This window comes from Desmodus rotundus, chromosome 12 (assembly GCF_022682495.2).
Source record: "Desmodus rotundus isolate HL8 chromosome 12, HLdesRot8A.1, whole genome shotgun sequence".
NCBI lineage: Eukaryota > Metazoa > Chordata > Mammalia > Chiroptera > Phyllostomidae > Desmodus > Desmodus rotundus.
In genome coordinates this window covers 21,254,894-21,282,701 of record NC_071398.1, presented here as the reverse complement: position 1 = coordinate 21,282,701, position 27,808 = coordinate 21,254,894, and the positions used below count along the sequence as shown (strand labels likewise).

Here is a 27,808-nt window from a genome sequence, read left to right as displayed (position 1 = left end):
GTTTTTTGGTGAAACACCAAATCTACTAGTGACTTAGCCCCCCCTTACAGCCCAGATTCGGCACCCTGCAATTTCTGGCTTTTCCCAAAATGGAAATCATTTTTGAAAGGGAAGAGCTTTCAGAACATCAGTAAGATTCAGGAAAATACAGTGGGACAGCTGATAGTGATTGGGGGGACTGTGTGAGGTCCCAAGGTGCCTAGTTTGAAGGAGACAGAGGGGTCATTGTCCTGTACAGAATATTACATGGCTGGATACCTACTGGAATATACGTATTTCCACACACACATACACACACAAGGATTCTCATAAAAGAAAAATATTCAGATGATTCCTAACAGTATTACTTTTGATAGAATGCCTCTAATATAAGTCACTATAATTAAAAGCTATTTATAAGATATACCCGATATGTAAAAGGCATACAATTTCAAACAATAATCATAAAACACTAGGTTATGACACATAAAGTTGAGGATATACAAACCTGAATCTATCTGAAAAAATAAGAAATCTTTTGAGACAGAGAGAGAATCTGAAATCAGTGTGTCAGCAGCAGCATCTGACGCTCACTCAAAGCATGTTCATGGGAGAGAGAGGTATAGAGCCTCTCTTGAAAGTGATTTTACCACTATTAAAAAAAAATTGGAGAAACTAGAAAATAAATCAAAGGCAAAATTTCACATCTTTTAATGTCATATTAAGCAATTTTTAGCAGCTCCCTGTCTAAAGATTATTTAATTCTAAAATTAATAAATGCCTGCTTTAGTATTCATTGCTGATTAGGCCAGTCTGTTAAGTAACATGTTAATTTGTAGGTATTTCTTCCCACTAGAGATGCAAATGACTTCTGTCTGACAGAAAATACATCCCCAAAGGTTATGGTTTCTATTGCCCTAACGGACATTAACCATTTGTGTACCTAACACTGTAACAGTAACCCAACATTCTTCTTGGATTCCTGTGTGCACTCAGTCCCTTGAACTTCCTTTGGGCTTTACCACCCTTCTGATTCCTTCATTAGTGAATCCAGCACATCTCTGATGAGTGCTTATTCTGTATTTGAATGAGAGCCATGCTTTTACGTTTTTGAAAATTTTACTTTTAACACTACTAACTTAAAAAATACGCAACTTTACACCACTGGGAAAGAAACATTTCAAGTCTTAGCCATCACTGGTAATAGTGAATTTATTTTCACTATTCCACAAAGATTTTCAGATTTTGAACTCTTAATAGAGCACTACCAAAGCAAAACATGGTCACAAAAGAAAAAGTGCAGATGATTTTTAACATTTCTTTACATTAAATCTAGCCTATAAGAGATCTGAGTATATACCATTAATAAAATTAATCTAACTCAGTAATTATTTACTTAGAAACACTATATTAAATATCCAAAATAATATATTTAAATTAATAGTTGATAATACATTTATTCCTATCTTTTGTCAAACACTTTTGGGAAAAGAATCTTTTGTACACAGTTTAGTTGTATAAATAGGAAAAGGTAGAGGTGTTAGAAAACTGACTACAGGAAAACTGAGAAACCAGAAGTTAACAAAATTTGTAACAGTAAAAGACCCATATAGTCCAAAGATCGAGGAGGGGACAAGTTACCTAATAGAGAGGAAAGTTATTTTTCTAATTGCAAGTTTGTTCATTAGTATGCTTATTAATGGAGGTGTACTTTTAATGGTTGGATTATGGTCAATGCTAACACAGCCCTGTCATACCCAGGCTCACCATGTGGGGGCATGCACTCGAATTCTCCAGTAACACGCTGCGCGTTATTCTGACACAGTCACACCTCCTTCTCTGCCTCTGACCCTCTCGCCTCTCTCATGAGGACCCTTGTGACCGTGGGCCCACCTGGATCATCCAGGATAATCTCCCCGTCTCAAAATCTTTACTTCAGCCACATCTGTACACAGCCCATGACATACAACGCAACTCATCTGCAGGTGACAGACTCTGTCACAGCAAGTTGCTCAACCTCTTCGCTCTGTTTTCTTATCTGTAACATGGGAATAACCATAGTATACCCTTCATAGGATTGTTGAATGAATGTGTCTCTGCATAATTTTTGGAAGAGTTGCTGGCACATAACTAGAATTTAATAACTGTTAGCTACTACTAGTGATAATACCATTATTTATTATTAAAATATGGGACAAGGAAAGAGGTACAGGGAAGTTTAATAAATATATTTGGTGTGCTCATTTTTTAAAAGTGGCCTCTTTCAAAGTAATCAGTCCCTGAAGTGCACGAGTAATGCTCAGTTATCAATGTCACTGCCAGGTTAGACAGCAAGAGGGATTCTGAACCGTCTGTGGGTTCTGTGGCTTTTTCTCTGCCTGTCAGCGAATGCCTGCGCTGACTTACCACATCAATTGTCGGTGACCTGAGTCCTCCTCAGTGAGCACCTCCATCTCCAATCGTCTCATTTACAGCAGCGATCAAAGAAAGAAGAGCCTCGCAAAGATTGTGGGCTCTGCTCTCGCATCAAATTCTCCCTGTGACCCCAGGAAAGAGGCAGGGTCTGCTTAACTTGAGTGATTCAGAAATACAATCTTCTGTGGAAGGCTGCATTTTCCAAAAGAAAATATTCAAATTTCTTTCAGGGAATTGTGTCAGAAGTAGTATTGCTGAAGTACATTCTGTGCTTCTTCCTGCGGCACATATTGATAGAGAGCTCTCTGTGAGCCCAGGGGAAGGTGTAGCGATGCAAAAACAAAGCACTTTTTTTCCCCTAGGGAGCTTTGCTTCTGCAGCAGGACTGGGGGACTGGGTCCCAAGTGATTTCTAACATGTACAAGAGGAGTTAACTCCCTCCGCCTCAGAGGAGAGTGTCATCGCCAATGCAGAAGATGGTTTTTCTACCTCTGCATATTTCACATCCTCCACCCCTCACCCCTGCATCCTACCCCTGGCTCCAGAAGTTTGAGGCCTCTCAAATTATGAGAGGTTGCCATTTGCAAAAGCAATGCTTCCCTCGCCCCCTGAGTGAATTACTAAGAAAATCATATCCAAAAGCATGGTTTCTTAAATTGAGTCCCACGGTCCCACAGTGTTAGAATCAACTGAGGAGAATCTCTTGGGTGGTCTCCAAAAACATTCAACACCCTGGGCTCTGCCTGAGCCACACCCAGGAGTACAGGTTTCTGAGCGATCCCGGGGCAGATGACAGCAGGAAGCTTATCTGACAAGAACAACAAGAAGGTGACAGGACAAGAGAAAAGGGATAAGCTCATTGCGTGCTGAATTGTACCATGGAAAATGAATATGTTTTCTTTACTGTACTGTAGGCGGTACTTGCAGAAAATTGAGCAGGTGGTAGTCACTTGTCCCTGAAAGACGCTTCAGAGAGAAATTGATTCTGTGAATTAAACTATGAATCACCACATTATTGATAAGGTCAGTTGACTAAGAAACTTAAAATAAAAAAGTTGGAATAGAAAATGAGTAATCGGGAAAACAAATTCTTGAATAATAGACTATTGTATTTGAAGGTCATGAAAGACTTCTTAGAAAAAAACACGAGAGTCTTCTGCTATTAATTCTTTAGAAAAAACCTCAAAATATATAAATGGAAAAAGCGTGCTACGGCTGGAGAGGGCTATGGGCCAAACTCTTCTTGCCCAACAGTGAAGTCAGCCTTAAACACTGATCGTACTGCATATTTGAAAATTACTACCTACGAATTACTGAACAAACAGAGGTCCCATTTTGACTTCTGAGAAACATAAATCAGACTAAGTCACCGTTAAACTATTACAGAGTGAAATACTAAAGCAACAGCATGATGTATGGGCACTCGAGATCTGCATTACTGAATTGGGTTTTAAAGAGATGGGGGAAGAGACTAAGCACTTGAGAAATCAACAGGAAATAGGCTGTACTATTTTTGCATAGTAGCATAAAAGAAGACAGAATGATTTAAGGGACTCTTACGTTTAAGACAACTTAATTCAATAAAAAGGAAGAAGACACAGGATCAAATGCAGCATAAAACCACAAGGAAGAGGTGACTTTACTATCGTGGCTTTAAATAGCCCGAGTTAAGGTCAGGGACAACACTCCAGGAGGTCATGGGAACAAACACGATCGCTGGCCCTTAAATATCAACCTAAATTAGCCTTTTAAACAGGTTTGACATTGGTAACATGTACTATGTCAAGGACAGTAGAGTGTGTCATTGGAAGATGTAAGTTGTATTTCTGTTTCTTATATGTTTTGTAATAAATATTACAGAGGTCACATGCTTATTCTTAATTTCCTTATGGAATATGTGGAGAATAATTCCAACCGATCGGCGTACACACACACACACACACACACACAGCTGTGGGTATCAAATGGAAGTATCAAAATGCCTCAACATTTATTGAGATTGTATTATCATTCAATAACAACAAACATTTAAAATCTCATATGATCATCTCAGATATTTCTCCTTTAATCAATTGCTACTGTATAATTAATTTGTGGGTTTTTATATATTTATTCATCTTATGGTTTATACTGTGGTTAATCAGATGTTTTTCTTAACTCATCCATTTAACAAACAGGTACCAAACCAGGTCCTACAGTAGGAGCTGGTGTTGCAACAGTGAGCGCATTCTATCCTCGTGGATCCTCCACTCTGAAGGGAAAGAACAAGAGGCAATTCATCCCATGTGCAGAGATATATAATTACAAATTTTAAGTGGGGTATGAAGGAAAAGGACAGGGGTGTATGAGGGATTTGAACAGAGATGATACCTCTGAAGGAAGTGATATTAAAGCTGACAGATGACCAGCTGTGTAAATGTCTAGGGCCAGGAAAGAAGGACTAGTAGGGAGGGGGAGAAGGTGAGGCGAGTTGACAGGGTGGGAGAGACTGGGGAGGGAGGGGTGGTTCTGGCAGGAGGTGAATGGAAGGGGTCCTCAGGGAGTTGAATTGCTGGCAGATCACCCAGACCCAGCCAATGCTAGGCTCCAAGCTCTGTTGGGACAGGTCCATTTTGGTTTGTTCTTTGCCTTAGGGCACAACACCTGGTCTTCGTGTGGTCTTTACTACCTAAGGCAACGCCTTTCTGTCTTTTTCAGTTAAAAGTCTAAGGCATTTAACAAGTCCCTGTAACTTGGCTGGACTTAAATTCCGAAGATGGTCTTTTCAGCACAGAGGAGATACTGAAATCTTTAGGACTTTGATGCCCTGGTTCCTGATTTCCCTGGGTTCTTGGTATCTCATCTGGGGCAAGTCAGCTAAGGAACCAGCCAAGGATTTAAGGGAAGTTTGCATGCAGGAGTTGAGTCTCTCCCTCTCTGACTCCCTGCTTTTCAGTATTCCAATCTAAATTTCTAGCCACTCTGGCCACCTTATATTCTGACCTCTGTCTCCCCAGCCTAGTAAAAACATTATGATGTCCTGCACACTGGGTGTGTTTTTAGGACAAAGTCAGATAACTGTGTATCTTCTGGAGTTTGCTTTCCTTCTTTGAAAAGTCAAGTCTTCTCAAGTTTCTGCTGGTTTTAAGTTGAACTTCACAGCCCTGAGCAGTGTTTTAAATATATATTTTATCCAGGAATTATAAGCACTATAGGCAGCAAGATAGTCCACTGAAAGCTACTCTGCTGTGACTGGTACTGAAAAGCAAATTGTTTTTTAATGGGCTTTTCTAATAATTGACTTGGTCTATCAATATTTAGGAGTGTAAAGTGGGCATGTACTAATCCTATTATTCTTTCTTTCTTTATTACCTGGAATATATCTTACAAGAGAAATTCCCTCTAGTCTTCTACGAGGTTACCTTGAGGTATAGATTACATAGGAAAATAGAGAAAATATTTGATTTTTTTTTCCTTTCCTTTATTAGTTTTCAAAATAATGAGCTGGCTCCTTAATATCTCTCAGAAGTGATCAATGAGATTATTTTAGTATTATTTTGAACCCATTCACTTAAACATATTTAATATGTTTCCAAACTGCAGGTACTATCCTCACTGACATGAAAATATTTCCGTCTTTGGTCAGTGGCAGCCTCCTCAGGTGGCTCTTTTGACATAATTCTGATGGGTTTTTCAGAGTTTCCTTATTTTCTGGTATTATAATAGTTAACGTTATTTTAATTTGAACATAACTTCACTCATCTTCAATCTATAAACTTTGCAAAGAATGAGAATTTACCCTCATTGGTTTTAGGCTGCCCAGAGTCTCTCTTTGCTGTGAATGTTGACATAAAATGGAATTCTCAGCTATAGTATCAGCTGACAAAGAATCTGAGAGCAAGGACTGTATTTAATTTAGCTGAGCCAAGATTTCAGCAGTTAACTCATGGAAGTAGCTTAAAAAATAGGTGTTGAATTCAATTATAACTACTCTTTATAGTGAATCTAACAGACTTACTGCTTTTTATTTTTGCCCCAAACCAGGAATGTGGTATGAGAAATTAGCATCCTGAAAAGACGAAAGACTCTTACCTAGTTCTATCAGGGTTTGTTTGTTTCCAGGCAAATATTTAGTTCTCATGCCAGTTTCTCATATTTCTTACTAATATGTTTTTTAAACTGAAATCTAATGATGTAAGTAGTCCCAACTTTCAATATTTTTTACATTATAAAATGCACATTCTTATTTTTAAAAAGCTAATGTGAGTTTTGTAATTATTGACTTGTGCCATTTATGAAATAGAATCCATGATTTTCTCTTAAAGTCTGCATTTAAACAATATACTTATTAGTTTAACACTTCTATACATTTCTTCTCTTCCAATCTTCTCACTCAGTTCTCCCTGTGTTTTATGCCTGAGCTTTACCAGGCTGAATATGCTGCTTAGAAGATGGGAAAAGCCTTCCTGAGGCTCACTTGGCCACCTCCTTTCCTTCCTGCATTTGTGCAGAAGACTGACAACCAAAAAGGACCATCCGATTATGACAGAGTGTAAGGGGAGCACGGTGTGACTAGGAGCAGACTGGCTGTTCCAGGAGAGGTGGAAATGTCCTCTGACCTAAGTGTGGAGTATCACAGTTGTCAGAAACAGTGATTTCTATGCTGTGAAAAGGTGATGAGTAAAAGGATTATCAGGTGTCCAACCTTCTGGCATCTCGGGGCCACAATGGAAGAAGAGTTGTCTTGGGCCACATATTAAATACATTGTGACACATAATCACAAAAAAATCCCATAATGCTTTAAGTAAATTTACGATTTCATGTTGGGCCCCATTCATAGCCATCCTGAGTTGCATGTGGCCCATGGGCCGCAGGTTGGACACCCCTGAGTCTGGGTAGAACGAGAGTTGGATGTATGGCAATTGCCTGAGGCCTGGTCCAAACATCCTAGTCTAGAAAAATCATACAATCATGGCATGTGAGAGAAATGAAAATTAGTTCAGTATGGCTGGGCAGTTGGATATTCTTATTCTGTGGAGGATGAGGAAGGGATGATCATGGATTACAAAATGAGGGTGTTTACGTAAGAACTAGAGACCAGAAACTTAAAATTTACTAAGGGCAACTGTCTCAGCAATTCATCCTTAATTAAAAAACATTATCTCCTGTGGCTTAATTGGCACTTCCTAAGGACATCTCAGACCCACTTTCCTTTCCCTGCCTTCGCTTACTCTCCTTTGGGACATTTAGTAGAGTACCATTTCTTTGTCATCAAACATTTTCTCTCTTCCAAAAGTTATTTCCTTACCTGCATCCTTGTCTGGGCCTGTAAACATGTTCTGAAGTGCTACGGCTAAGGCATCTGAGATTCATGCTTTCCCTTTGAACCCATAAAATTTAGCTCCTACTTCTCTCATTACTCAGGAAACAACTCCACTTTTTCTGACATAAAAGTAAAACATCCTCTTTGATATGGATTTTCCATTCACCTGATGCTCCTTCATAACAACTCACTGCTTTAAGTCATCAGGAGAGAGGGTAGTAAAAGCATGTGTGGTGCTCACAGTAGCCACTTTCCCTGCAGTGTTCATGGGACCAGCTGCCACCTCCAGGTTCAGCAGACACATGTATGAAGCACAAAGAGAGCCTGGCATAAAAATGCACACCACTTCAAAAATGGTATAAAGAACCTGCTTTGGTTATGATAGAAATGCATTTCGGCTCTTCAAAGACACGAGTAGTTATGCAAACACAGAACTTCATACTTTTATTAACAGTAATGCCAAAAGTGGAAATGTTATGATTTAATAACAAAAAATGATATTTAAATAGATTGAAATTATATATCGTCAACCCAGAGGGTTTAGAGTTCCAACCTTCCAATTTCACAGGCACTTGAATTCAATTGTGTCAACAAGGGAATTAATTCTCTCTCCTGTGCCCTTTCGGAACTCATTAATTCTCCAGTGCCCCCTCCCAGTAAATGGCACCACCTTCCAGAGAGTTCTTCAAATTTCATAACCCAGTGTCCCTCACACACAATCACTGAGCTCTCTTGAGTCGACAGCCTCAGCATATTTTGAACCTGATGCAAGTCAAAGAACCTCCTCCCCTGGGTCCTTGTCCTTCAGCTTGAGGCTCTGCTGTCACTTCACAAGTGAGTTTGGAAGTCTCCTAACAGAGCTGCTGCCTCCTCTCTGCGCCCTGCACTTACGTCGGAATGACCTTTCCCAAATACAAACTGCTCCTCCGGCCATCCTCGCTCCTCTGCTTGACCGGGACATGCCCTTCCTCCCCTTTCGACGAGCCTCCCAGGTGAAACTGTCTGCATCTTAGTTTCAAAATCTATTGCTGTAATTTTTTCTACATTATTCTCAATTTATCAATCACTTATTCCTCACATGCAGCATACACTCATGCTATGAAAATTTGCAATGAGTTTGTATAATTTTTATAACACTTCCTCTTCTGACCCAAGGGTCAAACCCTCCATGTCAGTTGCCATAACTGCTTCTGTTTCCACATGTACTCACGCATACCCGCCCACACTCCACGTGTTTCTCTCCCCACTCTCAATGGTGAGCAAGCTGACAGCCAGCTCCACAGGGCCATCACAGACCCCTTGTTGTGGCTGTTATTCTTGGTGGTCTTGTGGGTTATCTGAGCCATGGGCACATTGTTTTTTTGGCTTTTATTGTAGTCAGACTGTAAGTTTTCTGTTTTGAGTTTTGTAACTCTGTAGCAACTGAGATAATGTTGTGTTTGTACTTTGCTGTGCAGAATGAAAGGATTGTTAGTAAACCTAATGTAAGAAAGCAAAAATAATATACAAAATAATTTCCATATTATTCAAAAATATATATTATTTTAGAATTTCTCCCTCTACCCAATACCTAGTAGAATTCTCTTTCAACAAGTGTCAGAATTACTTAAAAGGTGAATGCATGCGTGATTTATCTAGTCGTCGAGAGCACTGGCTTTGGAAAGTGATGACCTGGTTTTAAATCTTAGATCCCACACAGGCTGTGTAATCCTGGACAAGCTTCTTTATTTCTCTCAGGTTCACTTTCCCCCGTGTCTGGAGCCTCAAGACACACAGGCGGTGGGTTGCATACAGCCTCCAGGACTTCCTCAGTCAGAAGAGGCTCACTGAAGTGTCAGCATGGACCCACCAGACCCGGGAGAGAAACGCTGCCCTCCTCCCAACACCACTTTCCTTTCTTAGGGATTGCCGGAGAATGGCCTGGTATATCTGGAGAAGATCCGGTCTCATCCTACATCTGGACTACGTCAGACAGAGTCTTGCAGCCGTGTTCCTGTGCCAATAGCACCTCCAGCTCTTCCTTGAGGAAAGGGGAAGCCAGCGGTCCCTTCTATTTCTGTACCAGGCAGCCCAGAGCAAGCCACAGCCTAACTCAGCCAACAATTCTGCTTGTCTCCTCTTACTCCTGCATGAGATGGTAACACTCATGGTCTCCTTCACTGTGTTGTTAGGAGTAAATCAGAAAATGCCCGGAAAGGATAGTATCTGACACATATTAAGGGTTTAATAAATGATGTTTATATAGCACCATGTTTTAGTAAATTAATAACCTACCAGGCTGATTCAAGTGTGACTATGCTGTAATAGAGGAATTAAAATCAATTTGATCAAACATGATCCCATAAAGCACTCTCATCTAACCCATTCTGAGGCCATTTTAGGGAATCTATGGGGGTATTTTCCCATTAAGTTTATTACTTTTTCTTTTAGCCAAAATTATACAACAGTCATTTTACAGTGAATCCCATCAAATCATTTTACCATATGTGTTCATGTTTGCGTTAAAGTCACGTGGGCTCCTAGCACGCTTCTCTGACTACGGGTCAGTGAGAAAAGAAGGCTGACTAAACCCGTGGGCGCTGTGCTCACTCCAACAAACAGCAAGTGAAGTCACAGTGAAAAGAATGTCCCAGGGTTTCAGACCAGTGAGAGTGGGGGGGAGGTTTGAGTTATCGTTAGGCACATGGCAGCAGACAACTCAAAGGAAACTGTACGTCAGCAGTTACTTCCACGGAAACAGTATGAGTGGTGCGTCAATAATGAATAATTCACATCCTAGATTGAATATGTACTAAGTGTGTGCTACTGTGAAAACCGCTTAACATTTCTAAGACTCTATCTATCACATGGGTCATGTTTTTGGATTAAATTAGAATGTCTATGAAGACTGTATCTGACAGAGTAAGCACTCCATAACTGTTAGCTACTATTTACATGATAAAGAAATATTCTGCAAGGCTGCTCTGAGGAAGTAGAGAAAGTACCTGTAATATGAAGCATTTTGAAGTTTGTTGTGTAAATTGTCCATCGTGCTAAACTCTGTAATCCAAAGACAAATAAGACGGACTGGCTTCAGTGCCCCAGAATCAAAATTTGGGGTGGGATTACTTCTTAGGGGTGATTTCATTTAAGTGTGACAATTGTGAAGTGTGACAACTAGCACATAACAGAAGTGGCTAAGCTGAACTGGTGCAGCCAAGAAAACCGGCAGGAAGTTGAGCGGAGGGTGAGACGCAAGCCGCCCACGGCTCAGCACTGCGACTGGGCAGCCGGAGGGACACGAGCAGGAGCTTGGCTTCCGGAGCCTGGTAGCTCGACTCCACCTTCCCATCCCTTCCCAGCTCTGTCCCTTCCCATCTGTGTAGCTTGAGCCGGTCCTCCTTTCTAGGTGTGCGTCTCCCTCTTTGCAAAGTGGAGGGATGGAGTAGTTCCCTAATGATAGTCATCTGGACTTTTTTAAAAAATAATAATCAACTGCTCAAAATAGTGAAGACATATAATAGGCACCTAAGAAAAATTTGCTATTTTTAGAATGATAAAAATTAATACTATTAATATTAGTGCTATTGCTATTCTTATTATTACTTGTGAGGTCAATACTATGATTACTATCCTGTAGGGCCTGGCAGGGACAGAATGCTTGCTGGCGGTGGTGGACACCAGAAACGTCACTGAGAATGTAGGGACCCGTGAACTCTGTACAACAGGTCCTCTGTCTGACACAGGTAAGACAACTTCAACAAGGTGTCTGCCCTCTGTGTGACGTGCCTGCCTTGCACGTATCTAAATAAAGTGAACCAGAACTAACATCACAACGTGGCAACAATGTGTACAGAAAGCTTCAGCGGCTAAAATAATGAGGTTTACTGGAGGACTAACGGTGCAGCGGAAGTGAAGAGTCCCGGGTTCTTCTCCGATTCTCCCGCATACTAATTGTGAGATCCGGGCCAAAGCACTGACTCTCTCCAAACCTCAGGCTGCTCGTCTGATGACTGCAGATCTCACACTTACCAACTCACTGTTCTAGAATAAAAGAGCCTCAACAGGATGGTGAGGCTTGAGGTGGGCTATCAATAACGCGTAGATCCCTGCCCCACAAAAAGATGTAATAAAAATGCTTCATTAAGAGGAGACTAAGTGAAATCTGTGGTTTCTGCCCTTTTTTAAGTGAAAGTATTTCAAACACAAATTATATTCTGGCAGAAGTCTTTACCTTTTCTATGAATTTATGCTGAGAGCACAGCATAAGTGAGTTGCATGGTGTATTATTTTTAGGCTACAGGAAAAAAACATTCTTTGGCCTCCTAAAGATCATTGGTTATACTAAACAGAACACTGTCTCTTTCACGAAATTCGGGGTGCCCAAATGAAACATCCAAATATATTCCAGTGGGGGAGAAGCTCTAATATTTGAGAGTTAGGATCTAGTCCATAATATTAGATTTGGATAAATGGGTTCGCATATATCTACAAACATGTTATCTGTACTTAACTACCTCTATATGGATTTGTCTATCTATAAAATGCTTCCATTTCTGATTTAAAATATGAAAGCATTTTAAAAAGGCTTTCATTTCTGATTTGTCTACTGGCACGTATGGGCACACAAAAAGCTTTCCACAAAAACCATTCAATTTTCTCTCTCTTTACATATCTATAAAGTCAATTTCTGCATGGAGTTCGGCTTTTAAGTCATCTCCTTTGATATCTATTTCAGTGTGTTAGGTAAACAATCACTTACTATATGCACATCCAAACACCTCGATTCGCATTCCAATTCTGCCCTTGGGGTTCCACTCTAAAGGGCTGAAGCGCAGAAACCTGGCTTTGATAGAAGGCTGGAGTCTGTAGTACACAACACTGTCTGCATTTGCATTTCCTGAAAAACCCTAGAAGGGAGGGAAAGAAGGAAATCATTGTACCCACAGTATATTCATTTCGCCTTGTCACCTTGAATGTCGATGAGCAACGTCTGCTTGCCTTTTCACTATGACGATGCCTAACCTCTTTGAGAAAATCAGATTAGCAGTTATGTCGTAGTGTCTCCCCATCCACAGAAGTTACTATTGCCTAAACTTTTCCTTATATTCAGAGTAGTTTAAATTCCACCATCCCCACTAATCCAGTTTTTAACTATGATACCTTCAATAAAGTGTGTTTCTATAAAGTTCAGATTAAACTTAAAACATAGTGAAGAGCACAAAGTTTAAAAATGAGGAAATATTCCAGAAGTCAAAAACCATGATCAGCAAAGCTGCTCGCATCACTGATGAATGAGTAAGGTTGACATGTCTGCTGATTCACTTTCTCATCTCACTCATTACCATAAACAAATGCATCACCCAACCTTCGAGTCAGAACTACACTCTCGTATCAGGTTGTTAAACTTCACCACACTGCCGGATAAGCACATTAAAAATTGTGCAGGGGAACTGGAAGCAACAACAATTTGGAAAGACCTATGATTAGATTTTCAGACTCTAGAATTTGCAAACTAGAAAGACGTTGAGAATGATGCTAAATGAGCATAGTCAAATTGCAGTGGGGAAATTAAAGGTCAGACAGGTAGGGAAATAAACAAACAAAAAACTGGCATTTGGTAGAACTATTACACAGTAATATTAGGAGCTATGTTCCCTCCACAATATAAGGATGCATCTACCTAACACGTAGCTCACCTGCAAAACCCACACACTGCAGCACCTAACATCTAAGCCAGTTTTGTTCTCTCCTACATGATACACTGTAAGGCTTCATATCAGAAAAAGTTAGGATGAAACAGAATTTGTTCTCAAACATTTGTATTTTTGTTTCTCCTCCTCCTCCTCCTTTTATTTAACTTTAACATTTAGCGTATATAGACACAAAGTACGGGATGATGGTACCACTTTTGCAGGCTCTCTTACATCTTACCAAAACTGGATCAACAAATAAGGTCAACCTCACATAGATCACACAGGCAGAGGTAAATGCATGAGAAATACCAACACACAGGGAGTTTCTCCATTTGCCTACTTTTCTTTCTACTTCACAAATACCCCTTTACCAGCATTTACAAAAATATTTTCTAATATATAAAAGTAGCACGTTGCGTGTTTCACAGTCAAATTAATTTGATTAGATCCCCCTCATCAATCAATTCTCTCCATCCTGCCCCCACTCCCACCAATACAATACTCCCATACACCCAATTCTCAGGCTCACACCCCACAGACAGTTCTGTGATAGCACCTCCAAGAATGGCGGCATCTTTCTTCATCCCAGCTGTGACCCACAATGGATGATCTCACCAGAACTACCTCAATGGCTTCTTTTTCACTGTTTTATTCTTCTGTTCCCCCTCACCATCCCCATCCCCATCCCAAGTCTCTTCTCCTTCAAGTGATCGGTAAGATTTTTTTTATCCTCACCTGAGGACATGAGAGAGAGGGAGAGAAACATTGATAGGTTGCCTTTTGTACGCACACCAACTAGGGATTGAACCTGCAACCCAGGTATGTGCCCTGACTGGGAACAGAACCTGCAACCCTTCAGTCCATAGAACAAAGCACCAACCAAGGGAGCCACACCAGCCAGGGCTCGGTAAGACTCTTAAAGGTAAATTAAACCATGTCACCCTCACTACTTCTTGGGACAAAATCCAAACTCCTTATCAAACATACACAGTCTTTGGCAAAATCCTCCCTTCTGTTGGAGCCACACTGCGCCTATATGCAGAAGCCAAGCTCTGTCCTTACGGCTGTTCACTCCTCTCTGAAGGTCCTTCCCTCAGGATCTCTGCTCAGCCAGTCGGTCCTGTCATCTCAGGCCTTGGTCAAAATATTACCACCTAAGGTAGGCCCTTCCTGATTCCAGTTTCTAAAGTAGCGTATCTGATACGCTTGCATCTTATCTTTCTGTTTTATTTTCCTTACATTCTCATTGCCTGGGGTCTTCATCTGTTTGATTGCAAAGTCCAGCAGACTTCTCCATGGCAGGGCCTCTCAGGGCACGGCAGATGCGAGAGTGCATACATCCGTGCTGCATCTCCCATAAAACAAGGACAGTCACCCAAGGGGCTTCACACATGTCAGGGCCACCTTTCTAGTCGTTACTTCCCAGAACACCAAGAGGAGAACACTGCTTATCCCACAGACATCTGGACTCTGATAACCAGACCCTTCTAGAAAGTTCCACCCTGTTCCACGGGTGAAAACTCCATTCCCTGGGCACTGGGTATGTGTGTGTGTGTACTTACTGGCTCTCTAAATCAGGGTCATGTGCATCCAGGGTCGAGAACCTGGTCTATAGACATGCAGCCCTAATCAGACCCTCTTATACTCTGATTCTATTTCTCTGGAAGCCACTCGCAGGCCAATACCAACCCTAATTGTGGTTTCTTTCAATGAACAGCTGGGTGATGAATTAGCTCCAAAAGAGTTCCCATTTCTTCAACACTAACGCAGCTTCCCAGACACAGATAGATGCCACTGTGATGATCCCAGCGTCTTAAGGGATTGGGAGGAAAGACGCACAGTGATGGGGGCACCAGCCAAGTAGAATGGGGAGATATACAAATAAAGCCTTTAACATTTCACATTTTCACATATACAAATAAACCTTTAGCATTTTCCTGATTGATTTTGAGTTATTTGAATATTGAGAACATAAAGAAGAAATATAAGATACTTAGTTTGTATATGTAATAAAAATATCTTGGAGCATTCAAAATTTTAAGCAGTTTGTTCTTACAAAGGTTAAGGGAAATCGTGAGGCAGGGGACATGGGTTTCTTACTTAACATGTTTCGGTCATATCTTATTTTTATTCATTTACTTATTTAATTATTTATTTTTTTAGAGAGAGGGGAAGGGAGGGAAAAGGAGAGGGAAAGAAACATCAATGTGCAAGAGAAATATCAATTGGTTGCCTCTTGCAACCCAGGCATGTGCCCTGACTGGGAATCGAACCAGGAACCTTTTGGTTCATAAGGCCAGCATTCAACCCACTGAGCCATACCAGCCAGGGCCATATCTAAACTTTTTAACACACATGTATTAATTTTATAATAATTAGTAAGACATAGACATGGAAAGTGTATACAGTGACAGAGTAGATGGAAATGTTATTTAGTAGTGCTCTGGGTGCCTGAAATAAACTTTGTAAGATCAACATCATTGGGAAAATATGCACCATTACTGTTAATTAAATAAAGGGGTTGGCAAAAGTAGGTTTACAGTTGTAACACGAATAAATGAGAATAAATTCTGTTTTGTATACTGACGACTGTAAGCCTACTTTTTGCCCACTCCTGTATACTTAACTGAACAATATTTGTACTATTTTGCTCCATGCATCGAAGTTTTTTTAAATAAACTGTATAAGGTAACAAAGATTCTGCTGTGAAATCAAATATTCAATGGGAATTTTTTCAGAATGTTTGTGAATGGGGCATAGGATTTATGTTCTATTACCCTATAAATAAAAAGTCCTATGAACACTACCAGGATTCAAATATATGTCCTTTGCCTAGAAGATATTCCTCAATGCTAAAAAGATTATTCAGCCCTCACAATTCATGAAGGAAATATCCTTTAAATATCTCTCAAAAATGTTATCACGTGAATGTTCATGTCTTCCCCTGTGTGTCGGAATTACTGGAGGCGCTATGCAGGGTGCAGATTTCTAGATCCTGCACCCCCTCCACTAAACCCGTGGGTGGGCTGGGCTCAGCATTTCTAACTCACATCACGCTAAAATTGTGCTTAAAAATTCTTCTGATTTGTGGATAAACTGTGCTCTTTTCCCCTCCCTGTATTATCTCAAAACTTCTTCGGAGCAGGAAAAGATTTTAGAGGAAGAGTTCACAAGGCCTAACTTGCAGAGAGAGAAATAAGCAGCAACCATTTGGTGTCACTGATCTAAATGTCTTCAAAGTCAAGTCTGTGTCTCGGCATCAGACAGCAGAAATGTATTACGGAGCTTTAATACTTGCTCCAGCCCTATGAGGTAGTCATTTTCTGCCCACTTCAGAACTGAGGGTAATGAAAATTATAGAGGTCATGGGCCGAAAGCCACACAGCTAGCCCAGGGCAGAGCAGGGATTTAATTCCAGCCTTTTTTTTTTTCCTCCAAAGTCTATAATTTAGCTAAGCCATCAAAAGGCCTCATTCTAACAGAATATGAAAGCCAACAAGTCACCCTAGAGGAAACTTGATATTTTATTTGAGGCTTTTTTCATTTTTCTCATAACTTATATTTAAAATATTTGACACAGTTGAGAGTAATGCAACTGAAATTACTGCTGGACGAGGACACGGCTCTACCAGCTGACTTGTACGGACAAAAGGGTCCTTCCAGTGAACTTCACATTTTCTCGCAATTACTGGAGTAGAAAGAAAATAAAGGCAAATGTTCGATCGTCAACAAGACTTTTTCATATAAATGGTAACCTCCTCAGAGATACAGGATGTCAAGAAATATGCCATTACATCATCAAATACATGAAATATCTACAAGTAAAATTAAGGTAGTATGTCTTACGTGATAATAATTAAACAGCCTTATTTGCATTTTTTCTTTTCTTTGAGAGACCTGATGATTTTCACACTGAGTAAGTAAGGTGTTCATAGATGGTTTGGAAATGGAGTGGTAATTTATGGGGTTCATGATTAAAGTTTTTCACAGGATCTTCAGAATTTCCATAATGATTCTAAAGTTTGGGAAGAAGTGTGATACCATTCATTTCTTTTTTGAATATTAATTGAGCAACTCATCTAAGAAAGCCAAGACACATAAAGAGAAATGGCCACAGGGCAGTTCACAGGGGACCCAAAACACCACTGCAGTGAGTCAGAGGCGCGGGACCAGCGACATGCGGTTACAGGGCAGACGCTGTAATTACACAAAACTTGGTCCGGCTCCCACCGGATTGAACAGCAGCACCAGCTGCAACTCCACACAACAAACAGGCAAACGTGAACACCTGACCGCTCTTACTATGAACATTGCCCCCAGGTTTGACTTACATATGGAATTTGACCTATTCCAAGTACGACTCACTTTGACACTGTCAGCTGACATTCAGACACTAAATTTATCATACCGACGTGCTGTCTAATGGAAATCAGGTCTTTGTGATGTGAGTTATAAATATTTACCAAGCAGGCTTCCCAAGAGATTGTTCTAAAAAAAGTTCAAAGGAAAAGCAAAGAAAAATAAGAACTATTGAAAAGTGGAAAATTTGCTAACAAATACCCAAATAAGAATAACATACACATATGCTGAACAAGACATTGTAACAATATCTATAAAAGTTGATTCCATCTTGTAAGTGTGAATGTAATTCACTTACTGTAATAGAGTAACAGCAATGAGAGTATAGAAATCAGATTAGAAAGTTGCTTTGTTCTCTGTATCTAATAAATCTCAATTTTCAAAATGAGCATAAAATTTTATTAATATAAAATAAGTTTCTACCATCCCTCAGAAAATATTCAATATCTTTAAAATATTTATTTGAAGGTGTACAAAATTATTAACAATATTTCAGTGAGGTCCCATGTGTCAGCCATTACATTATATCTGTGGAGACACAAAGTTGCAAAATAAACTGCTTAGGCTCTTTCGCCAAAGAAGAGTTTGAATCCTCAAGACAGAAAGAGCAAGTGGCAAGAGAGCGAAAGCACATGTAAAATACAGCCTTCACTGTAGTCCATAACTATCATTGAGACACAGCAATAAATTGCTTTATGGAGATATATGGACAGGTCATTAAGCTTAAATTTATATTAGGATAATATATATACAATTTTGTGGAAGACTAAAATTTTATTGAGATGGAAAATAACTTTTAACTAAAAAATTCATCCTATTATGGTAGTGGCAGACTACTAAATTCTGAACAACCTCCTGCTAGAAAGGTTATCCAAAATGAAAAATAGGGAATAAAGCACTGAGAGACAATAAAACGTTAAATGTCCAAGGTCTGGAGACAAAAAATCCCACAATGGAACCTACCGCGAGGCCCTTTTCTCTTCATAGGTGACTAAAGGGTTCCTGGAAAGGGAAGACCGAGACACTGAGAACCTCAGCAGATCTCCTGACAACTCCACAGAGTTAGGGACGAAATTTTAGCTCCAGATCCCTCAAGGACAGAGTACCCTGTAAGCTTCCACCAGTTTTATGTCAGAACTTCGAGGGTCTACAACTTATGATAAATGCTAGGTCAGAGAGAGACAACTCCACGCAGGTTAAAATTCCACTTCCAATCTTCTCAATCTGTGAGACTATATTGAGAGAGCCAGGTAGGTCTAGTGCTCCTTGCTGTCTGCAGAAGTAAATGCAGTTACACTCTGGAGAAAGAAAACTGTCTAGATCCCAAGTTAGCTGTACAATTTTTTAATAGATAATGTCCTATACCCAATAGAAAGTAATAAAATAGCAATAAAAACTGTCCTTGAAGGAACTTTCTAAGATTGTTTACTTACTTATTTTCAGAGAGAGGGAAAGGGAAGGAGAGAGGGAAAGAAACATCAACGTGAGAGAGAAACATCAGTTGGCTGCCTCTCTCACACCCCCAACCAAGGATCTGGCCCACAACCCAGGTGGGGTTGTCCCGTGTGCCCTGACTGGGAATTGAACCAGCAACCCCTCGGTTAGCAGGCCACTGCTGAATCAATCCACTCAGCCACACCAGCCAGGGATCCTTAAAGGAACTTTATTGTCTTTAATACACACACGCCCCCCAAAATAAATAGAAAAGTCATCAGCTCCATATTTAAAGACCTTGGAAATCATCACTCTACTGCATATAACTGACTTTTCTTAGACTAGTCAGAAAACAGGTTACATGGTGCTATGAACTAAATTGTGTCCCTCCAAAATTCGCATCTTAATGCCCTAACACCTGGGATGATGTACTTGGAGATGGAGTCTTTGAGAGGTGAGTAGGAGTAGATGAGGTCATGAGAGTGGGGCCCCCATCATGTGTTTAGTGTCCTTATAGGAAGAGAAAGAGACCAGAGCTCGCTCCCACTTGCCAGGTGAGAACAGAGCAAGACGGCTGATGTCTGCAAGCCAAGAAGTGGGCCTCTCCGGGAACTCAGCCAGCAGCTTCCTCTTGGACTTCCCAACCTCCAGAACTATGAGAAATAAATCTCTGTTGTTTAAGCCACCCAGTCCATGGTAGTTTTTATAACAGCCTGAGCTAACTAATGCACGTGGCCAGCCACCACCGTGAGCATAGCAATACAAGACTATCCAAGGAATCAGAGCGGAGATCTGTCCACCTACAGCAGAAGCCCCTGGTGCCACCAACAGATAGGAACACTTTACGGTAATTTTGATTAGTTGATGGAGGCTGAGTGTGGACGAGCACAAGAAGGAGAAACTCCCAAGGACCAGAGTCTTACAGGGCCCCACCTCCAGGCACCTTTCCTCGCCCTCTGTGAAGATCAGGAAGAATTTCCTCCTAACTCTGGAAGGAAGGGGAGAAGGTAATCTTTGTGAAATATGCCCAACACGCTCACCATAACAAAGGCCTACTGTCCAAGGAAAAAGACTTTGCCAGAGCCTTATCCCAATTAGGGAAGGACATTCCTCCCACTCTAGTTTCCCTAGTGTCCCTGCCACACATAAGAGAAAAAGTATATCAGCAGGAGTCAGGTCTTCAAGGATATAAACTGGAAACTCAGAAGTCAGGAAAAGAAGTAAGGGGCCAGAGGAAAGGAGGAGCTATGCCACCAGGGAAACGCTAGTGAAGGTCACGGTTCTAAGACAGCCTCACTAAAGACACTGACATTTAACTGGAATGTAATAGAATGCTCTCATGCCCCCACGTCACACCGTCGCACCAACAAGACTCCGTATAATGACACAAAGAACTGCAAAGCCCAGACGGTCTGTGAAGAGGTTGCTAAAGTCAAAAGAAAAGGCTGAAACAAAGGTATTATGTGAATTTGGAGCCTGTAGCACCTACAGCACCCATGGAAAACCTTAAATACAGCCTGAGTCCTAACCATATTAACATAACTCCTTACATGAAAGACATATTAACCTCATTTCCCATTACTAGACACAGCATGTCTGGATTTCAACAACAAAAAAATCGTGATGTATTCAAAAGGCAAGAAAACACAGTCTGCAGAGGCAAAACCATCACTAGAACCAGACTCCCGTATCTCACAGATGTTAGAACGATCAGTGTGTGAATTTGAAACAACTGGGATTAATATGCTAAGGACTCTAAAGGGAAAAGTGGACAACATGCAAGGACAGAAGGGCAGTGTAAACAGAGATGAAAAACCTAAGAAAGAACCATAGGGAAACACTAGAAATCAAAGGCACTGTGACAGAAGCAAAGAATGTCTTTGATGGGCACATCAATAGACTCAACACAGCAAGAAAGGAATCAGTGAGGTTGAAAATAAGAAAAGACAAACTTCCCAAAGTGTAACGCAAAAAGAAAAAAGCAGAGGGGAACACCCAAAAGCCGTGGGATAATGGCAAACGTTGCAACATGTGCATAACTGGAACACCAGAGAGTAAAGAAAGAGAGACTGGAACAAAAAGAAATAAAGTAATAATGGACAAGGACTCCCCCAAATTAATGACGGACACCAAACTAGATCCAAGAATTTCAGAAAAACAAGCAGGCAAGAAATCAAAATGAAAACTACACTGAGTAAGAACATATTCAAACTTCAGAAAAACCAAAGATAAAGAGAACATTTTGACAGAAGACAGAGAAAAATAAATAGCTACCCTATAGAGAAACAAGGATAAAACTTCCATTGCATTTTTCAACAGAAAAAATGTAAGTAGAGAATGAATGGAGTGAAATATTCGAAGTATTGAAAAAGATGAAAATAAATCTAGAAGTCTATATCCAGAAAAATTATCCTTAAAAAGTGAAGGAGAAATAAAAACTTTCTCAGACAAAAACTGACAGAATTTATTGCTAGAAAGCCACTCTGCAAGAAATATTTTAAACTTCTTCTGACATAAGGAATATTATATAGATCAGAGAGTTGGTTCTATATACAGTAAGGAAGAGTGTGTGAGAAGAAATAAAAGAAGATAAGATAAAATGACATTTTTCTTATTCTAAGTTACAAGATATATTTAAAGAAATAATGGTAAGAATGTATTGGGTAATTATAACATATTAATGAATTAAATGGAGGATAGTAATGTCACACAGAATGAAAGGGAGAAACTGGGAATACTCTGTTATCTCTGTTATAAGGTACCTGCACTACTTATTAAGTAGTATAATGTTATTTGAAAAGGAACTTTGATTAGGCAAGGGCAGCCACTAAAATTTTTTAAAAGTATAAATGAATCATACAAAATTCTCAGTTAAACTCAGATAAGGTATCAAAATGGAAGAGCGAAAAACAAAGACAAATGCAACAAATAGAAGAGTTCCAAACATGGTAGATATTAATACAAATATATTGATAATCACTTTGAAAGTGAATAAGCTAAAGAAAAGTAAATGATGTAAATACACTATTTAAAAGACAGAGACCATCAGAGTACAAAGAATGACCAGACCCAAACTTCATATAACCTTACATGTTATCTATAAGAAATCCACTTTAAATATAAAGACTAAGATAAATTAAAAAGTAAAGGGACAAAGATATACCATGCTCATATAAAAATCCAGACATAGTAAAATTAAAACCACCAGATCAATAAAACAGTAATTCATAAGAGTTTATTGTGAATAGAAGAACAGTTCAAGAACTGGGAGCTTTCAAACCAAAACTGATATAAAGCTCAAAGGCATGATGTTACAGGGTGGCTTATAAAGTGAGAATGAGGAAGCCGTGTAACCTTTACGATGACTGGTTATTACAATGGGGTTTTTCAAATGGCAGGGATTATCTTACACCATTTTTAGAAGGATGACAAGTGTCCTTTATGATTCTCAGAGGCATTTATAAAAAACAAGCCAAGTTTCTCACGTTCATGAAGTGAGCTAGATTTGTTTACGTGGCTTAAAGGGGTTTGTTTTCTCAGGGAATTTTCAAGTTTGGTTTCCATTTTGTATTTTACTTTAACACTGACACTAACTAAAGGAAGCTGGAGTAATGACATTAATCTCAGACAAAGAAGACTGCAAAACAAGGAAGATTATCAGAAATAAATAGACGACACTGCGTGACAAAGCAATCTATTTTCCAAGATGGTGCAACGACCCTCTATGTGTATGCACCTCCTGGCAGAGAGTCAACATAGATGAGGCAAATACTAATAGAACTACAAGGAAAAATGCACAAATCCTTTATTATAGTTGGAGTAACCGATACATCAAGGAGATATAAAAAGAGTAAGAATGTAGAAGACCTGTATATCTCTCCTAATCAACAGGGTCTTATTGACATTTTAGAATAACCCATTTGAGAACAATTCCGTACAAGCTCATATGAAACATCCACCAAGACAGAATGCATTGTGGGCTCTGAAGTGCACCCTAACAAATTTAAAAGAATATAAATCATACAAAGTATGCTTTTAAATCAAAATTAAACCAGAAATCAGTAACAGAAAGATAGCTAGGAAGTCCCCAAGTATTTGGAAATAACCTGAGTTAAAGCAGAACTCTCAAGTGACAATGTTAAAAATTGATCTAAATGAAAATAAAAATACTATTTATGAAAACTTGTGGAACACATCAACATTTCTAGCATTATTGCATATATTAGAAAAACAAAATCTAAATAAATAATCTGTATCCATGTTAAACTAGAGAATGTAGAGCAAGGTTAAAATAACAGAAGAAATAATAGGTATTAGAGCACAAACTAGTGAAATTAAAAACAAAAAACATTAGAAAAAAATCAAGATCAAAAGCTAGTCCTTCCAAAAGTCTGCTAGTCATGGTATCCAAGGAAAAGTAGGAAAGAGAAGACCCAAACTGTCAGTACCACAGGAGGAGGACGTGTCACTGCTGTTGAGCACAGGGACATCAAAGAAAAGAAGGCAGATGAACGAGCTAAGGATGGATGTTAAAACATTAAGAGGAAAAGTATAGTAAATGAAGCACAGGAATGAAACAGGAAGTAAATGATTAAAATAAGGCTTTGAAAGGCATCATTACAATTAATGATACCTAAGCTAGACTGATCAAAGAAAAGAAAAAAAAAGAGGACACAAATAACTGCTATTAGGAATGAAAAAAGCATCTTATTATGATACTACATTTATTAGAATGATATAAAAGGATATCCTGAATAATTTTATGCTAATAATACTGAAAATTAGGTAGGAAAATTCTTAACGGCAACTTTCCAAAACAGATGAGAAATGAGAAAATCTAAGTTGCCTATATCTATTGGTGAAATTAAATCCATAATTAAAATAACATTCCCATGCAGAAAATTCCAGGCCCTGGTATCTTCCCTAGTGAATTCTTCTAATATTTATGGACAAAATACCGATCTTATAAATACACACCTTCACAAAGTAGCAAAACAAAATGTTTCCCAACTTGTTTTTTGAGGCCAGTAAACTTTAAAATCAGTATCTGACCAAAAACTTGCAATAAGGAAAATAAAAGCTAATCTTATATGTAAACATAGTTCCAACAATCCTTTGAAAAAGTTGCAAAATTAGTCTACAATACAGAAATATAGAAAAGTCTAATCAATCATAGCTTAATAAAGTTTATTCCAGAAATAGTATAAAGATTACTTTAAAATCCATTTAATGTAATTAAACTGAAAAAATATGGTCTTCTAAACAGATGCAGGAAGACCATTTGATTTAATTCAACATCTAACCATAATTAAGACTTTTAGCCAAGAAGGGAAATTCTAAATCTATAAAGAATGTCTATAAAAATCTTACAATAAGCATCACTTGTAAGAGGAAATGCTGAGACCCCCTCATTCCACATGCAATGAATAATCTAATTAGGTAATAAAGTAAGAAAAATATTCAATAGGTAACAAAGATTGGAAAGGAAGAAATAAAACTGCTGTTATTCATAGGTTGCATAATTCTGCACATAGAATTTTTTTTACTCTATACAGTGAGTTTAGCAAATGTACTAGATAAAAGTTTGTATATAAATTTTAGAAGAGCCAAAATCCAGAACACTGACAGCACTAAACACTGATGAGGAGGCGGGACAACAAGAACCCTCACACGTTATTAGTAGGAATATAAAGGGACAGGACTCACCAAAATACTCTTAAAGAAAAACAAAGTTGGAGGAGTTTGTTTGTTGGTTATCAAGTCTTATAATATTACGTAAAAAAAGAAAAAGAAAATGTCACATAGCCAGTTACTCAAACAGACTGATAGAGCCTAATGCAGAGTCCAGAAACAGACTCGACATACATGGAGAGTGAATGTTGGACAATGTCTGCAATGCAGAGCGGGGGGGAAACCCCTCTTTTAAATGCATGGTGCTAAGCAAATGGATTGTCCACACTGGAAAATACATAAATAAATAAAATAGAAGGTTGATCACTACCTTAAATCATATGCAGAAACAAACCCCAGTAAGATTGTAAATCTCAATATGAGAGGCCAAACAATAAAGCCACCACACGACAGCATAGCTCAGCATCTTCACGACTTTGAGGAGGGCAAGGGTTTCTGAAGTATGACCTAAAAGGCACTAACCATAAGAGGAAAGGCTGACAAGTCAGAATACATTATGTGTTAAGAACTTCTGTTCATTTAAAGATATTATTAAAACAATGAAAACAGATGCCATGGAATGGGAGAACCTATTTTTCCATATGTTATTATACAGAATATATAGAATTACAAAGGAATAAGAAAAAGGACAACAGAAGTATCTGAATGACTAACAAATGTATGAAATGGTGTCCAATCTCTTGGGTCGTGGGGGCTGCAAATTAAAACCACAGACTGCAACACCAACCAGCACAGTTAAAATTGAGGGGAACAATAAAAAGCTAAAAATACCATATGATCTCCCCTATAAGTGGAACATAATAAACAAAACAAACAAGCAAGCAAAATACAACCAGAGACATTGAAACAAAGAACAAATGGACAGTAACCAGAGGGGAGGGGGATAAAGGGAAAGGGGGAAGGGTCGTCAAAGAACGTGTATAAAGGACCCATGGACAAAGCCAGTGGGGGGAAGGATTGAAGGTGGGAGGTGGGGGTGGGCATGGGGGGGAAGTCGTGGTGGGAAAATGGAGACAACTGTACATGAACAAAAATAAAACATAAATCTAAAAACAACAATAACAACAAGCTAAAAATAAACTGACAATGCCAAGTGTTGTCAAGAATGTGGAACAAATAGAATTTTTATACACAGCTGCTGAGTGTGTAAATTAGTACACGCTCCATAAAAAGTCTTTCACATATTCCACCAAAGTTAAATGTATACTTATTTTACGGGCCAGCAATTCCAGTCTAAGAATGTACTCAACAAAAAAGCAGGCACTGTGTCCCACAAGACAGGCCTATGAATGTTTTTGAACCACTGTTGAGAGTAGTCCCACATGTCCATCTGTAGAACGGATAAACAAATTCAGATATACTCACATGACGAAATGTAGTAAAGCAACGAAAATGAGTCAATGACACCTATACACAATGACATGGGTGTGTTTTACAAGCATCAGGTTAACCAGAGAAGCCAGGTGTTAACAGTAAACATGGCGCTGGGTTCGCTAGCTGCGATTCCAAAGAGGCAGTAGAAATCACAATAGTGGTTACTCCGGGAGAAAAGGGAGGCAGTGAGGACCGGGAAGAGGGCACGAACGGAGCCGTTTGAGATTCTGTGACATTCCTGGCCGGGGCAAGATTTACAGAGGTGAGTTTACATTTTGGTAATTCTTTGGGCTGTATAGATACATGCCTTTCATACGTTTCTGGATGTGTGTTGTACTTCAACATAAAAAGTTAAATGAAAATAATCATACTAACTGTGGAAAAGAAATAAGTCCCTAACACTTTAAAAAACAGTGCAGTGAAGATAAGATTTAAACTTGTACCTATCTGTCCAAAAGCAAAAAGAGAAGATTTTGAAGAATATCTCATTAAAATTGTATTTTCCACTTTTGTGCTTTTTCATAGATCATTAAGAACACCATGAGAAGTACCTTTCAACTTTGGATTTTAGATATCATATAATTTATCACTCATTATGCCATAAAGAGCTCCATTAACATCTTTCCTTTTTATCATTAAGATTAAAAAGAATAATGGCATTCTTATGGCCATTACCATTAAAATAACTATTGTTCAATGATGAAAGAAAACTGAGTTCTCTATTAGAGATATTATGAAATTTAAAGTAAATTATTCCTCGCTTACCTCTACATTCTATTAATGTTTTTATAGTTTTTCAAATATACTGATTAGCCTTCTGAGTGCTTCAAAATGCCATTTATTTATTAAATGAATTGCTAATAGTTTTCCCAAGTAGAAACTTAAGTATGTGTTTCAGAAAGAGACTAAATAAATTAACCAATCTCTCTAGCAGAATAAAATCAAATATCAACTTTATTATACTTAATTTGAAAAACTGAAATGTTTAAAAAGTGTGGATAGAGTTCAATTAGCCCTTACTATTCCTTGTAGTTTTAGAGTTAATAACTCTCACTTAGGCCTCTGCCATCCACTACTGCACACACATTAAATACAGTATACTATTAACGGGTACTGTAACATACATGGTGTAGAACTATACCACACACCGTATTTAACTGCTGAACACTGTGTCTTCATCTAGATCATAACCTAAGCTTTAGCACCTTGCCACACACAGTAGCTGCGTGACTTCTGAGGTGTGCCTAACTGCAACAGTGAGCCACCGCAGACACAAAGATTCATGGCCTCTGAAGCATCCTATTTAAAGTTGGTGTCAACTTTAAATTTTACCAACTATTTTTAGAATGCACAGACAAAAATACAATGCACTATTATTTTGGGTTGTTTGACCTTCATATTCTTTATAATTTGGTCACAGAATTAGTTTCATTATAGAAATTCGAAAGAGACACTACTTTCTTTAGTCATGGCGTAATCAGGGAGCAAAAAATGTGCAGACTTTCTTAACCCATTCTTCACCAAAGAGCCTGACCCCTGTGTCCTCTGAGGGTACAGAGGGAATAAAAATGCCTGCGG

General features: G+C 38.9%; 1 protein-coding gene across 1 annotated transcript in view; it reads right to left on the bottom strand.

Annotated features, from left to right (window-relative positions):
- The window catches only part of CNTNAP4 (contactin associated protein family member 4), a 236,478-nt gene that overhangs the window by 99,363 nt on the left and 109,307 nt on the right, over positions 1 to 27,808 (bottom strand). The window contains exon 4 of the mRNA XM_024555910.4: positions 12,439 to 12,586. Within this exon, the coding sequence (XP_024411678.2) occupies positions 12,439 to 12,586 (148 nt within the window). The remainder of the gene's footprint in view (positions 1 to 12,438; positions 12,587 to 27,808) is intronic.